This window comes from Xenia sp. Carnegie-2017, unplaced genomic scaffold (assembly GCF_021976095.1).
Source record: "Xenia sp. Carnegie-2017 unplaced genomic scaffold, XeniaSp_v1 HiC_scaffold_14, whole genome shotgun sequence".
Taxonomy (NCBI): domain Eukaryota; kingdom Metazoa; phylum Cnidaria; class Anthozoa; order Malacalcyonacea; family Xeniidae; genus Xenia; species Xenia sp. Carnegie-2017.
The window spans coordinates 8,884,788-8,898,508 of NW_025813447.1; the positions used below are offsets into that span (position 1 = coordinate 8,884,788).

At 35.9% G+C, this 13,721-nt stretch overlaps 2 protein-coding genes across 4 annotated transcripts; one reads left to right on the forward strand and one right to left on the reverse strand.

The window, feature by feature from the left end:
- The first annotated feature begins 86 nt into the window (after nt 1-86).
- LOC124435720 (LARGE xylosyl- and glucuronyltransferase 2-like) lies at nt 87-11,075 on the forward strand. Of its 3 annotated transcripts, XM_046985693.1 has the most exons (20): nt 87-593; nt 2,142-2,329; nt 3,281-3,452; nt 3,951-3,985; nt 4,063-4,158; nt 4,230-4,313; nt 4,513-4,590; nt 4,865-4,996; nt 5,739-5,834; nt 6,034-6,072; nt 6,209-6,315; nt 6,898-6,952; nt 7,143-7,323; nt 7,432-7,556; nt 7,877-7,992; nt 8,248-8,281; nt 8,958-9,137; nt 9,498-9,622; nt 9,700-9,798; nt 10,562-11,075. In XM_046985693.1, the coding sequence occupies exons 1-20, from the start codon at nt 482-484 to the stop codon at nt 10,650-10,652; spliced, it is 2,145 nt and encodes a 714-aa protein (XP_046841649.1). In that variant the 5' UTR covers nt 87-481; the 3' UTR covers nt 10,653-11,075. The 3 variants fall into 3 exon arrangements, 2 of the variants coding, with proteins under 2 accessions (XP_046841649.1, XP_046841650.1); XM_046985694.1 differs by lacking the exon at nt 4,513-4,590; XR_006945128.1 differs by lacking the exons at nt 8,248-8,281; nt 10,562-11,075.
- Nucleotides 11,076-11,708: 633 nt separating this feature from the next.
- On the reverse strand, nt 11,709-13,501 carry LOC124435723. Its single transcript, XM_046985697.1, has 2 exons — nt 12,899-13,501; nt 11,709-12,444 (listed from the first exon to the last, which is right to left on the reverse strand). Exons 1-2 carry the CDS (start codon nt 13,240-13,242, stop codon nt 12,186-12,188), a joined length of 603 nt encoding a protein of 200 aa, XP_046841653.1. The 5' UTR covers nt 13,243-13,501; the 3' UTR covers nt 11,709-12,185.
- Nucleotides 13,502-13,721: the final 220 nt, after the last annotated feature.

Genomic DNA, 13,721 nt, shown 5'->3' on the forward strand with positions numbered 1-13,721 from the left:
TTTACAAAGCTCTTTTTGTTATTCTACTATTATTGAACACTTTAAAAATGCTATTCCAGTGATTGTTATTCATCGTACAGGAATTTATCTCATAATCACTGTCGTCATGTTAAGTACGGGAAACGGAAGTAGGGCAGTTCTATTACAGGAAGTTCGGAAAACTATTCAAATAGTGGCAGTGGTAGAAGAGTAGAAGTAGAGATTTTATCGTAAAAGACTGTCTGTGAGCCGGTCTCATGTTTTTATAAGCTATCCTTTTGCCGGAGGATGATAGCTCTTAAAGTTGGCTATGTGCCGCTTGAGCATAAAGAATTCTCGATTGAATTAGAGCTTACTTCGTGGCGATCAAGACATTGAATGTAATCAACATACTTTTTCATACGAACTTTGGTGTCAAATTTTATTGTATTTATATATTTGACACTACTTCTGTGACAATATCATCGTCATTAACCAAAGCAGCTGTGCTCTTCTTTTGACGATGAGAAAGCATTTAAGGTATCGATTGCTCATGGTTGCAGTTATCTTATTTTCATGGTGTATATTCTTCTATCAATGGATAAACAACACAAATTGCCCTTTAGATCAAGAAGGTATGTTTATCAGTTTATGTAACAGTAAAATTGAAATTGTTCAACCATAGTTTTTGTCTCCGGGCAATTGGCGCTAAAAATTAATGTTTTTAACGATAGCATTTTCGGTATGTTCGGTCGGTGCTTTGTATTCATTGAAAATTAACTGTTTTTGTTTCGAGTTGTAAAGTGTTCATTGGCGTAACGTTTACAATTTCTTGGCAATTGAAACTATGCGGTGTGACCGAAGCTTATCGTTAAGTTTTTAGGGTGAAGATAAGAAGAGTGACAAGTGATCTTTTATGAAATATGGCGTGAACTAGACCACCGTGTAGTTGAGCGTATTCATCAAGAACGAACAAATTTAAATTTAAATACAGGTGGTTATTCAGAATAGTGAGCAGGCGGAAAGCGAACTTTAATTAGAAATGTTATAATGCCCCAAGGAGTGCTTTTAAAAGAGCCATCTTACCTTTGTACTGGATGGCTCTGTTAATACTTTAAAGCACTATGCTAGGTTTTAATACTTATGATTGAATTACACTATGTAGGCAATTAGATTTTCCAGTTGGAAAATGTAATCTGATTATAAAAATTATAGCCCAGCTTATAGCATATGATTAGCCATGATAATGACAGGACATGCAGAAGAAATATATTGGTACTTCTGTGGGAAGCTGATAAGAACATCACTGATTGTTTGTTGATAGCATGCATGGAATATTAGTGAATGATGTCAAGAGGGTAGAGTGGTAGTTTAGAGAGAGTTAGGGGAACAAGTCAGATGTGAGACATGTGTGACCAAGGAAGAGTCTATTTGTACAGTACTGTGTTCTTATTATTTTGGGAGTTTTACGAGTTAAAATATCTTAGCAACTTTATTGTTGTGTGACTTTATTTGGTTTACTTTGATTAATTGTCACATGTTGAGGACTATGATTTTGGAGCATGTATCATCTGCTGAGTAACGAGACCATGTGTAGTAAATTTTAATGATAGTGTTTACTAAGTACGTGATCAACCAAGTGATTGGTTGTTTCTTCTCTGTGTTCTGTTTATTATTACGTGTACTCATTTGCTAAGCTGAGCTATAATTTTTATGATATGATTGAAATACACTATTCTGTTATCATTTAGTCGTATGTGGGTTCTAACTTGTATATGGGAGGGGAGGGAGGAGTAGGAAGGAGGAGGGGAGGTGGAAATAACTTGATCAATCCAAAAGCAATTTTCCTCACTAAGTCACCTTCTCCATATCATTGATTTCAGTTCTCTTATGACGGAGCTAACACAAACTCAATTTCTCCATTTTGCAGACTCAATTCTTCCAATTCTTCCTCATTCCCCACCCACCCCTCCCCACCCATTCTTCCTGCCTTTTCATCAATTTTCTCAATACTGGGAAATTTTTTTGAAAAAGTTCACTCGAAAACCATTTGATCTATGGGGTGCACATGAGGTGGAGGTGTGGCACCCCCTCTACAGCTTGTGTGAATATGTCTTCCCTTACAAACATGCTCATTTCATTGAATGAATTTGATCATCACACACTTACTTGCTATCATGTAGGGCCAAGAGCCGCAGAGAAAAGATACGAGGAAAAAATCCCTGAACTTGAATCGAGATTGCTATCTGCACAACAAGGGATGGAAAACTTGGAGAAAGAAGTCCACAAATTACAGAAAACATTAAGACAACGCGAGCTGATGTCATCTGAAATCAATCTTAACATGACAGAATTGACTGGGGATTGTGAGGTTGGTTGAGACAGAATTGAAGCTTGTTGGGATTGGAAATAAAATGTCCCTTGCACCCTTGCCATGTAGGGGAATAATGTGTATTTCTTACCTATCAGATGGCAAGAGCGCACATCAAAAAAGGTTCGGGGGGCGTTCTACATTCTGGAAACTACGTTTTCACGCAGTATCTGTGTTTGATAGAAGAGTACGCTTTTTTAATTAGGCCCATTTTTTTACTCTATCACTCTCTGGAGAACTTTTGTATTCGTAGTTTTCGAAGTTGTGAGTTGTAACACCTGACACATGCCTTAATGTGCGCCCCACCATGGGGTATATTTATCGAGGTTCAGGTAAATTTCTTTACAATCATGATATTTTAGATTCATTCCAATCTCGAAATAAGTGCCAATCATCGTCCAATGATTTTTTTTTCATTTTGACCAACAAATGCGTCTTGTAATGTAAACAATACACGCACGACCGGTATGGAATTCCCTATTTTCAAATGTAAATTTCCTTCTGCGAATTTTGTTTTTATTATTACCTTGTTTTTATCGTTACCAATTTATCCTAGCTCGGATGCAATTAATATTCATTTAGCTAGAAGTCGGTTTTCTACAGAACTTTTATTTAGAATTATCTAATTTATCTTCAATTATACTATACTAAAACATGCACATGTTTTTCCAAGCCTGCCGTCATCATGACGACAATAGAGAGCTTTAGCAAAAACTACGAGTACGAACTACGTCATTTTGGCGCGAAAACATTATTGCGACAACAACAACACGTAGCCGTCATCAATCTGAGTACGATGTTTGGTAAAAAATTCGGTCAAACTTCATACTCGTTGTCGTAGTCGTACTCTTGCTAAAGCTCTCTATTAAGAATAACAATGTATACGTATATATCCATCCTTACCCCACGAGTGAATCTCATTAACTTTCTTCTATCCTCCGATTGTTGTAGACTCTCCATGTTGCCGTCGTTTGTTCTGGCTTCTCCACAAGTCGTCAAGTTGTTATCCTCATAAAATCTATTTTGTTCTACCGCCGAAATCCTCTTCACTTCCATTTTATTTCTGACGCGACGGCGATAACTATTCTTACTACGCTTTTCGAATCCTGGAATATACCACTCGGTATGTCATGATCCCCCTCGGTATGTCATGATTCCCCTCGGTATGTCATGATCCCCCTCGGTATGTCATGATTCCCCTCGGTATGTCATGATCCCCTCGGTATGTCATGATGCCCTGTTTTATTCATTATTTGATTAGCGTGTCATTGCTATGCACCTAATTTAATCTATCGTCACGATGAGCGTGACTTGGATCCCAAGTCTTGGGAGTGGGGTGAGGACTTAATTTTAACTTCCCCCAAATCTCCCCTGTTTTTGCAGCCCTGTCGTTATCGTTCTGTCGGCAAGCATATTTAAGTGATGTGATTTCTGAATGATCGTCGTCTCTCTGCCATATGTTACATCATGTCCCCCTCTCTCTTTCCTTTTACGTTATCAGTCAGGTGGACTTTATCAATATTCACTGTGATAAACTTTCATTGATATTCATTGAAAGCGTTCTTGCACTACATTGTCATCATGCACACAATATCAAGACGTTTTTATTGTATTTGTATAGTCAACATTTCATTTTACTCAGCTGAAGCTATGATGGTAGGTCACGTGATTTATTCAACATTGAAATCACGCTCTATCCTCATGCTTTTTAATACGTCTGTTTGATCATACAGAAAGAAGTTTCTTGGATTCCAAACCGACATTATTCCGGTGTCTACGGTCTTCTGAAATTGACTTTGCCACATCTTTTGTCTGAGGCGATAGAAAAGGTAATTGAAACATCGCTCATCCTGACAAAATCTGATTCAGTCTCTCGATATGCGTACTGCATTTGCCTTAGGTTATCGTTTTGGACACAGACATTATCTTTGCCAGCAACATAGCCGAGCTCTGGGAACTGTTTTCAAGACAAACTGGCGAACAGGTATGAACGATAACCAATCAATGTCGATTAGACGTAAGTTTTTTTCTTCAAATAAGAATTCAGACTTATGTGGCCAACGAAACGGTCTGTATTTTCGTAAAGTAAAAAAATGTTTTTTAAAAATAATTGTTCTATGTAACGGATATAGTTGTTTGCTAATGCTGCTCATTGCAAATTGAGCTGTTGCTTTGCTGTTTAGTGCGTTGGTCTTGTCGAAAATCAGAGCGATTGGTATCTGGGAAAGCTTTGGAAAAACCATAAGCCATGGCCAGCTTTGGTGAGATAGTGTGGGCGTCTCAAAATATATATGTGGGCATAATGTTGTTATACATACACATATATATTTAGGATATAATTTTTATCGTATAAGAATATGTCCATTGCCAAAGTATTGTCAGTTACAGTTTTATAAAGTGTGAGGTTTCTGAGAGGGAAATTTATAGAAGTGGACATCTGGTTTTTTTTTTGACCTCCAGTAGACGAAATTTTAAAAGCAACGATGAGCAACGTTATAAAGAGCAACCATGTATTTATTTGCGATAATTCTTTAGGGCCGTGGCTTTAACACGGGTGTTATGTTGTTGGATCTTTTCAAGTTACGAAAATTGAACTGGAAGTCGATTTGGAGATTGACTGCCGAACGAGAGCTGACCACATTTTTAGCAACGTCACTTGCAGATCAGGTTAGTAACTATTATCTAATGCTCTTTGTGTAGAATAATTATTACGGTTATATGGTAATAAATTGCAGTCTCGCGCAAAGTATTTACCGTAGTTAACCTTGTAGATAAAACGTATATGCATATGCTATCCCAGTATCCAAGCTTTGATCAGCCATCGAAAAGTGTACTTTGTAACCCAGTAATCGACCAAATGGAAGTTTATTACAAACTGTAGTCATTCATAGAGAGGTGCATGCTTATCGTAATCGATCATGAAGAAATGTATGTTGTGCTGTTATCAATAAAAGAAAAATACATAGATGATATATTTTTATGAATAATAGAAAAATGTATGAGACATGCATCGAGAAGTATGTGATTTGCTCTTAACGATCATAGAGAAATGTATGGTATACATTGTTGTTGCCTATAGAGAAATTTATGATGTGCTGCTATGAACCATAGAGAATTGAATTCTAGAAATCAACCTAGGAAAAATATGTGCCTTAAATGTTACTAGCTAAATCCATTGTTTTTGGCTATTTCCTAGATCTTCAGTGTTACAAATAGGTTTTTTTCATTCTTCAGAACTTTAAATTAAATTTTTTTTGCAATAATCTTTTTGCCATCGACGAAGGAAGAGCAAGCGAGCTCTTATGTTTCTTCGACTAAAATATCAAAAGGGTCTTGTGTAAGCCAGTGGAATATATGTTTGAAAGCTTGCTTTTTTTGATTGAAGAAATTTATGTTGCTTTCATTTCAGGACATTTTCAATGCTGTGATAAAGCGCCATCCTCATCTCGTTCAAAAGCTTCCTTGTGCTTGGAATATCCAACTTAGTGATAATATGAGACGTACGGTAGGGAGCTATCAATAAAGTTTCCATCGACGCCAGTTTGAGAGGAATTTATCCTCTGTTGTTATCTGTACTCGCGTACATGAATTAAAAAATTAAAAATGAATCATATTTATTTTATTTGACTTTTGGCGTAAATAGTTGGCTAGCATCCTCGAAATCGTACCAGTATTGACTCACTTTCTGTTTCTGTTATTTTTAGTTGATCGACAATTGCTACGCCGAAGTATCAAATCTGAAGGTTCGTCTGGTTATTTTCTTTCATTATCTTTTCATAATATCATCGATTCTCTTCATTATATAGTAACAGTATCAAGTATTTTAAGGTTGAAAGTTATTATTTTTATTTTGTACAATATTAAGTCCTCTTCATTCAGGTGATTCATTGGAATTCACCAAAGAAACTCAAAGTAAACAATTCTCATGCAGAATTTTTAAGAAATCATTATTTGACGTTTCTTGAATACGACGGAGATTTATTAAGGTTAGGAATTACTAGACATATGTATCTAAAATTGAATCCAGAGATTGGTTGCACGAAACCTGGATACCGCTGGCCATCAGATTGTAGTTTTTAGACAGTGGAGATATTTGAAATTTTGTGTGTAACTCAATAATTTGTCTCAATACTGAATAAGACAAGAAAGCATATTGTTCTTATTTGCCATAAAACCTATAGACGGTTTGCTCATATAAAAAACCTATTGTAAAAGCTTAATTGCAAATGTAGAAAATCAATTGAAGATTGACACCTAAACTACAAGTCAAAAAGCTGTTGTTTGAAAGTTTGTGGTATCTTTGAATCCCTAATTTATGATTGTGTCAAAAACAGCCGAACTCAGATTTATAAAAGTAATGGAAGTGGCACAATTAATTGTTCCATATTGTAAACAAGATGACGACCTGTAGACAGGCATTTTACATCTTCAGCTGTATCTTAACAGGTTTTCATTAGTTATTTGTAATGCGTGTGTCTATGCACATTAAAGTGAAGTTTCTCGGCGATAGTGTGCTTTTATTGAAATATTGAAAAAGAGTGTTTTTTATATCATCATTGTTTTTATAGAGGAAGATTGTTCAGCTGTTTAAAAGCCGACAAAGCGAGATCATCTATTCTTAAAGTGAGTTGTTGATGTCTTATATTCGCTGTTTTTGCTTTTCAAAATTTTCTCCAAAATTTGTTGTTTTGTGTTTCGCAAATGACAAAAGTTTGTAATTGGGATTTGAGAAAACTACAACGATATAAGGGAATTGATTGAGAGGGTTATTTGTACCAGTAAAGTTTGCAGCCAACAATTTTTTCTTCTTCAGACTCTAGATGAAGACGACCCATGCTACATTGTGCGTCGTGAGAGACTGCTGACCCGTAGGACTCACTTGTACTATCTTGATTACGAGTTCACTAAACATGATGAATATGACGTCACGTTAGTTGCTCAGTTGTCGATGGATCGACTTCAAATGATCGAAGCAATATTCAAGCAATGGTCAGGTATTGTTTTGTTGATGTATATCTCGTCGAACAGTTTTGTTGGCCTGTGTTGTATCTTTGTAGCGTCACTTGAAACCCTCGTCTCATCAATTCTGTTGGTTCTGCTAGGTCCTATAAGTTTCGCTTTGTATCTCTCTGATGCGGAAGCAAGACAGTTCCTGGACTACGCTCAGTTTTCATATGTTTTGAACTCTAGAAAGAATGTTGCTTACCACTTAGTTTTCAAAGAAGGGGTGAGTTTAGAGAATTTCCTTGCGCCCCCCCCCGTTTGTGTGGCAGTCGATTATGTGTAACTTTTTTATGTTGTTGCCGATTCTGTTTCAAAGTTGTATTTTCAAATTTAAGTGATATTCAATCTTGCTGGGCTTTTTTCTTGAATTGTTAATTTGATTTGACAATGTTTCAATTACATTACAGACGTTAAAAACCATTTTCACTGGTTCACTAGCAAGAATCATTTCAAAATAGTTGTTTGGAATGAATATTTTTGATTTTTGAGCTAGTGTAAATTCAGGTTCCAAAAGTTTAATCCGACATACCATTCTGTTTTTAGACGTTTTATCCCGTAAATGCTTTACGCAACGTGGCACTATCTCAAGTAAAAACGCCATACGTGTTCCTCTGTGATATTGATTTTCTTCCTGTCACAAGTCTCTACGATTATCTCAGGTAAAAAAAAACTAATTATTTAAGTAGCACTTTCGTTTGCATACTTTTTATGCAATTATTGCACTATTGTTTGTAACTATAGGTGGGTTGCATGGCTACGTCACGGCCGCCATGTTGGTTGAATATAGCAAAGGGTTTTCCTTGCTTAGAATCCAAATCTCAACCAACATGGCTAAAATCTTTTTGTCCTTTGACTCCCCGAGGAAGGATTGCCAGCGACCCTTTTTGATGTACAATTATTACGTCATTTTCTAGAAAAATGATCCGACAAACTGACATGAATAAAAAGGTATTGATATGAAGAGTAATAACGTAATTCATGACGTAATTTAGCTACCGTTTGTTAAGAAATAATTATTTGAATCATTTATTGATCAGCTTGTTCAACTTATGACGAGCGGAATTTGTCTCCTGTGACCTATGTAAAATGTTTCAAAAGAGTAAAATGTTTCAAAATAGCGTTGATATCTGGTATTATCTTTGACTGGATACTCAACTTCTGTCAGCAAAGGTTTGGTCTCTAGTGCTGTCTTTCATGGGATACTCAACTTCTTTCAACAAAGAGTTTATCCAGAACGCTTTCTCGTACTGGATATTAACTTCTTTCATCAAGGGGTCCATTTCACTTTGAGGGGACACTCGACTTCTTTAAACAAATACTTAATCTCAAGTTGTTTTTTTATTGCATATCCAACTGCTTTCCACAAAAGGTTAACTCGATTGTCGTGTTTGACTGGATGCTAAACTTTTTTCAACTACCTTAAGTAGTTGGATACCAAACTCCTTTCATCAAAGGGTTACTTGCGAAGGTTAATCTTTTATTGGATATTCAAATGCGTTCTAATTTGCCTATTTTTGACGTTTATTTTGCTTATATTTTTTGCATAAGTTTTTTTAAAGAATTAATTTTTCATCATTTTTACTTATTGTTCTTTATTTCTTATTGACTGCATTTTCTTTCAAAGGCATTGGTTGTCCCAGCGTTCGAGACCCTTCGTTACAAAATGTCTGTGCCAAAGACAAAGGCAGAACTCCTCTCGAAGATGGACGAGGGTTTGTTGTATACATTCAGATACCATGTGTGGCCTAAAGGGCATGCGCCCACGAATTACGGGAAATGGCGGACAGCGATCAAACCATACAAGGTGTGGATTCTTATGCTCTTCTATTATCTACACTTCCAGTGACTGACAGTCATGATATTGTCATCAGTCATATAGAGAGAAGTGAATATTGTTTATGACGTCGGCGTTGCATGTTGATGTCGACATGCTTATTGAATTAATAAAGGAAATGGTTTTCAACCTTTTGAACGAGTCCTTTTCTTTAGAAAATGACTAAATAGGTTAGTTAAATGAATCTGTCATTCTTTATCTGTGTAGAATGTCTTAGTCAATCAGACCCCAATGCTGACATCTGTGATAAGTTATTTTGTATACGCAGACAGTTCTTAAAAGTAGTGACCGCCAGTTTTGCTAAAAGTGTCAGTTAATAAAATCTTTTAGGCTCTTTGGGAAGAAGATTTCGAACCGTACATTGTTGTGAAGAAAGATGTTGAGAAATATGATTCACGATTTATTGGTTTCGGTTGGAACAAAGTCTCGCATATCATGGAGTTAGCTGTTCAAGGGTACGAAAATTAATCTCGGAGATCTGTAAGCATGACCACATATTGAAGACTAAATGATATTTCCGTTTGAATTTTAGCTATGAGTTTTTTGTTCTTCCTAATGCCTTCATTGTTCATCTTCCTCATGGTCCGTCGTTTGACATTGCGAGACATCGCAACATTAAACAATACCGAAGGTTTGATTTCTTTGTTAACATTTCTTCTGCACCACGTATTTTGGTTTTGTTTACTGTAGTTCTATGCGCAAATATCTAATTGTTGCCTGCTGTACCGTGTTGTTAGCTGCAGTTCAATACGCTAATCTATTGCTGTTTACTGCCATCCTATGTTACTACCTGTAGTTCTTTTGGCAAAACTGTCGCTGTTACCTGCGGTCATAGGTTGTTTTTTGTAGTTCTGTAGGCTGACCAGTTGCTGTAGCTAGCAATTCTATGCTATCAACGGTAGCTCTACAGGCTAACCTTTTGCTGCTACTGACAATTGACTGGCAATTCTATATTGTCCTTCTGTGGCTCTTGTTTTTTTTTCATCCCATAAAGCAGCGCTTGAAAGAAGCAGTATTCCTATTGACTAAAGATTTTACAGTTGGATTTTATGTACACGATAAAATTGCTATCTTAAAGAATACCATTTGCCGTTTGTACACGAAGTTGTGCCAACATTTTGCTTCATTTTCATTGTTTTGAGTTGCTATTTTCGTATCAACAGCGGAATGAAATTGCACGATTTGAAATCCCAAAATTCAGCAGGTATATTTAAGGGGTTTGGTGCAAATAGAATGAAGACAAATGCAGCTTTTTCATAGTACAATCAATTTCATCAAAGTCCGAGACTGACGGCAAATCTGATGAAATTGAAAGAACCTTTTTTTAACACTAAGCCAAATATGTGTATGATCTACATTACCGACTTATTGGAAATTCATTTTTAATGTTTTAGTTGTATGAACGTTTTAAAACAAGAGTTTTTAAAAGATTTGAAAGGAAAATATGGCGAGAAGAAGGTTGATGAAGTTGTCAACATGTATTAAAGCAAAGCATGTCTTATAAGATCTTTTATATGGATCCCGTGGCATTCCTGTCGTATCATGTGAGAGACATGTGATCGAGGAGGTTTAACGTTTGGTTTATCCGTATTCTTCGCCATTATACATGACTGGGCGTGTTCGCTTTTTGGAGAAAAATAATTTTGCTGCTGTTATCATCGTTCGATATATTTAACGAAAGTTATAGTTGCGGTGACATCTCAACGATGTCACTTCAACTGTCGACGTGATAAAAGCAAAATCCTGAAAAATAGGAAGGTTTAAAATATTTAACATCCAACGAACATCCACCAAATGGCTTCTCTTGGTCTTAATATCACCGGGCCGGCCCTAGAAGAGTGATTGTTGGGATAATTTTTGGGATTCATGGATTGTAGTTTGACTTCGACTTCACCCGCTCCATTTTCCCAAAACAAATATTTAACTCTCATTTGTTCAAATGCAATGAGATATTTAACACAGATTCATTATATTTTATTTTTTTGTAACATCATAAATAAATACTCGATATATATATATATATATTTAGCTAGATAGTTTTTTTAATTGAATAATAAAACAAACAATTGTTCACTCTTGCTCTCAATGAAATTTTTGTATCATGCGCTTATCCTAACCATTTTTGGTCACGTGTTTTGCTTGTTTGGTCTAGGGATCTAGTTTGTCAAAGCCTTGCACGGTTTAATGAGAATTTTGAGTTAGATCGTGACAGTTATAAAATAAATTTTTAGTATGGATTAAACTTAATGTCGATCGTTCTTTTACCCAAATTCATTTAACTTAACTTACTCAAAAGATCGTTATTGTTATTACAATTACATTTGTCATGGCTTTCAACAATCGTTCCTGTTACTCCAATTTATTCCACTCCACCATTGTTCTTGTGTGTGTATAGCTGCGTTGGAATATTTAAAAGCCAAGCCGGTTCATACTGTCGCTGAAAAGGAGCTCGAGTATCGTTGTTATATGTGACTGAAGATTTTGGTAGTGTTGAACACTTTGAAGATTGTCTGATGTTTTGCTATGTTTTTTTAATTGCCATTTGCTTTGTACTGTGAATGTTTGTGTATTTAGGTTGAAACGCGCAACAAATAGAGGTGGAAAAACGAAGAAGAGATGCCGTATTTAACAAGGTGATGATAATTCTATAATCCTAATTTTTAATGAGTAAATATATTTTATAATCTCGTCCGTAAACGGCATGCGGTCTTCCATACGAGGCCATTTAATCTAAAAAGTTGGAAAGAGCACTAATCTTGTAAGTTGAAAGGTTTTTAAATCGTTTGAGTAACATTCGAATTTCTCTTTTACCAATTTCAAACCCCAGGTTCAAACCATTTACTTTATGAAGAATATAAATAAAGATGCGCAAGTAGAAAAGTAGCAAAGCGAGAAGTCTTCGTGTTTGCACTGGTTTCCACACGCTCCAAAACGACACCATCTACTTTGACGTAGATCATTTTTCATTCCCATGATGTGAGAGGAAAATAAAAAACCCAGCGAATATATAAATGTGTTTCAAAGCTCAACTTTAGGTGGTTTGAAATATGGCAGTCGATTTCTTTTCTTTTTTCGCAGCGGTTCCTTGTTTACGTTGGCATCGCGTCTTTCGACCTTTTTTGCGGCACCTCGCAACGCCAATGGTGGTAAGCGAGGTACGTTTGACAAGTACGCATGCTCGTTCGTTCCATACATGGGATGCATGAAATAATTTGCATGTTTCTGAGGTGGACGCAATCTCGGCAGTCCAGTCAGACAAATTTTCTTCTCGGGTAGTCTAAAAACCGAGAATGATAAAGAGGATTTTTGTGCAAACAATTACAACATCAGATTGATATCATTCTGATTCATGAAAGAAATTTGAAAATTCGCTTTGGTGGAATTAACGATTCTGTCGTCTTCCTTAGCTATCTTTGTGGCAGAGGAATGCATTTCGAGGTAATTGTATGAACAGAAGACAAATTAAGTTGGAAGTTTGTGGAAATTCTGAAAACACCGACCATCAATGACAGCCACTCGCTCTCCTTCCTGCTAAACTACACCATAACTTTAACATTTTTCTGTGCAATATAGAAATCCAAAAGGTCATACTTTCAAGTTAAAAACTCTTACATGTACATACATAGAAAGAGAGAAAGCCAACTCAAGCCAAGCATAATTATCGAGATTTCTGTTTCCGTAAATTTATTGAAAGACGTTTCTTATTTGTCAGCAGAAGAACAAATTCTTACCTAATGTCAACATATTTAGAAATATTTGGATCATGTTTGTTTGCACTCTCGTTTGTCTCAGACTTCGTTTTGTCATCAACGTATTCCATAGTTCCTTTACCTATCGCGTGCGTTTTTCGATATTCCTTAATATATCTTGCAGGATTTGAAAAATGCTTGAATTGTTCAGCTGCTGCATCCACATTCTTTGACTTATGTGGTATTTTATTGGCCATTTTATCGTGCTGTGACCATTTCGATTTTGAATATTTGTCCATTTCCTTTGTAATTTCAATAGGTGGTAGATGCCATCCACATAAACGGTTCTTGCTATCCATTTTCAGCACTCGGCAAATCTTAAACATGGATTCTCTGCGAAATTCCTATTGTTCCTTCCAACCGATTTTGTACTCTGTTGCGTCTGTTTTTTCTCAAACATTCCATAAACGCTAATTTTCATTGCCTTCCAAGTACTCTGTATGCACTCTTTGGAGGGAATTTGAAGTGAATTAGGTCAATTCTCGATGTAAGTTTTTTGTTATTGTTTGAATTTGCGAAGCCTGTCATGTTTGGGTCTGTTAAACAAACCTAAAACGGTGTATCAGAACTTTCCCTTGCGGTCAATATGACATGATACGTAATTTGATATTATCCTTTTTTGACATTCTACCAGCTGTCAAGTTTCGTGTTTTGAGCTTTTGCTGCCACTCGTAACTACGTGTGGAATGAATACAAAGTAATCAAATGTAAATTAATACCTACCATTAACTGCTCGTTTGAATAAATTATATTTTCATTTATTCATTTATCAATTTCACGGTTTTACCCTGTTTTACCAACAATA

Coding starts and splice junctions, on each gene's coding strand:
- LOC124435720 (XM_046985693.1), top strand. CDS start 482: ATGAGAAAGCATTTAAGGTATCGATTGCTCATGGTTGCAGTTATCTTA. Junction 3,453..3,950: donor ATCCTGGAATATACCACTCG/GTATGTCATGAT, acceptor GTATTTGTATAG/TCAACATTTCATTTTACTCA. Junction 6,953..7,142: donor CGAGATCATCTATTCTTAAA/GTGAGTTGTTGA, acceptor TTTCTTCTTCAG/ACTCTAGATGAAGACGACCC.
- LOC124435723 (XM_046985697.1), bottom strand. CDS start 13,242: ATGTTTAAGATTTGCCGAGTGCTGAAAATGGATAGCAAGAACCGTTTA. Junction 12,445..12,898: donor TCTAAATATGTTGACATTAG/GTAAGAATTTGT, acceptor CTCGGTTTTTAG/ACTACCCGAGAAGAAAATTT.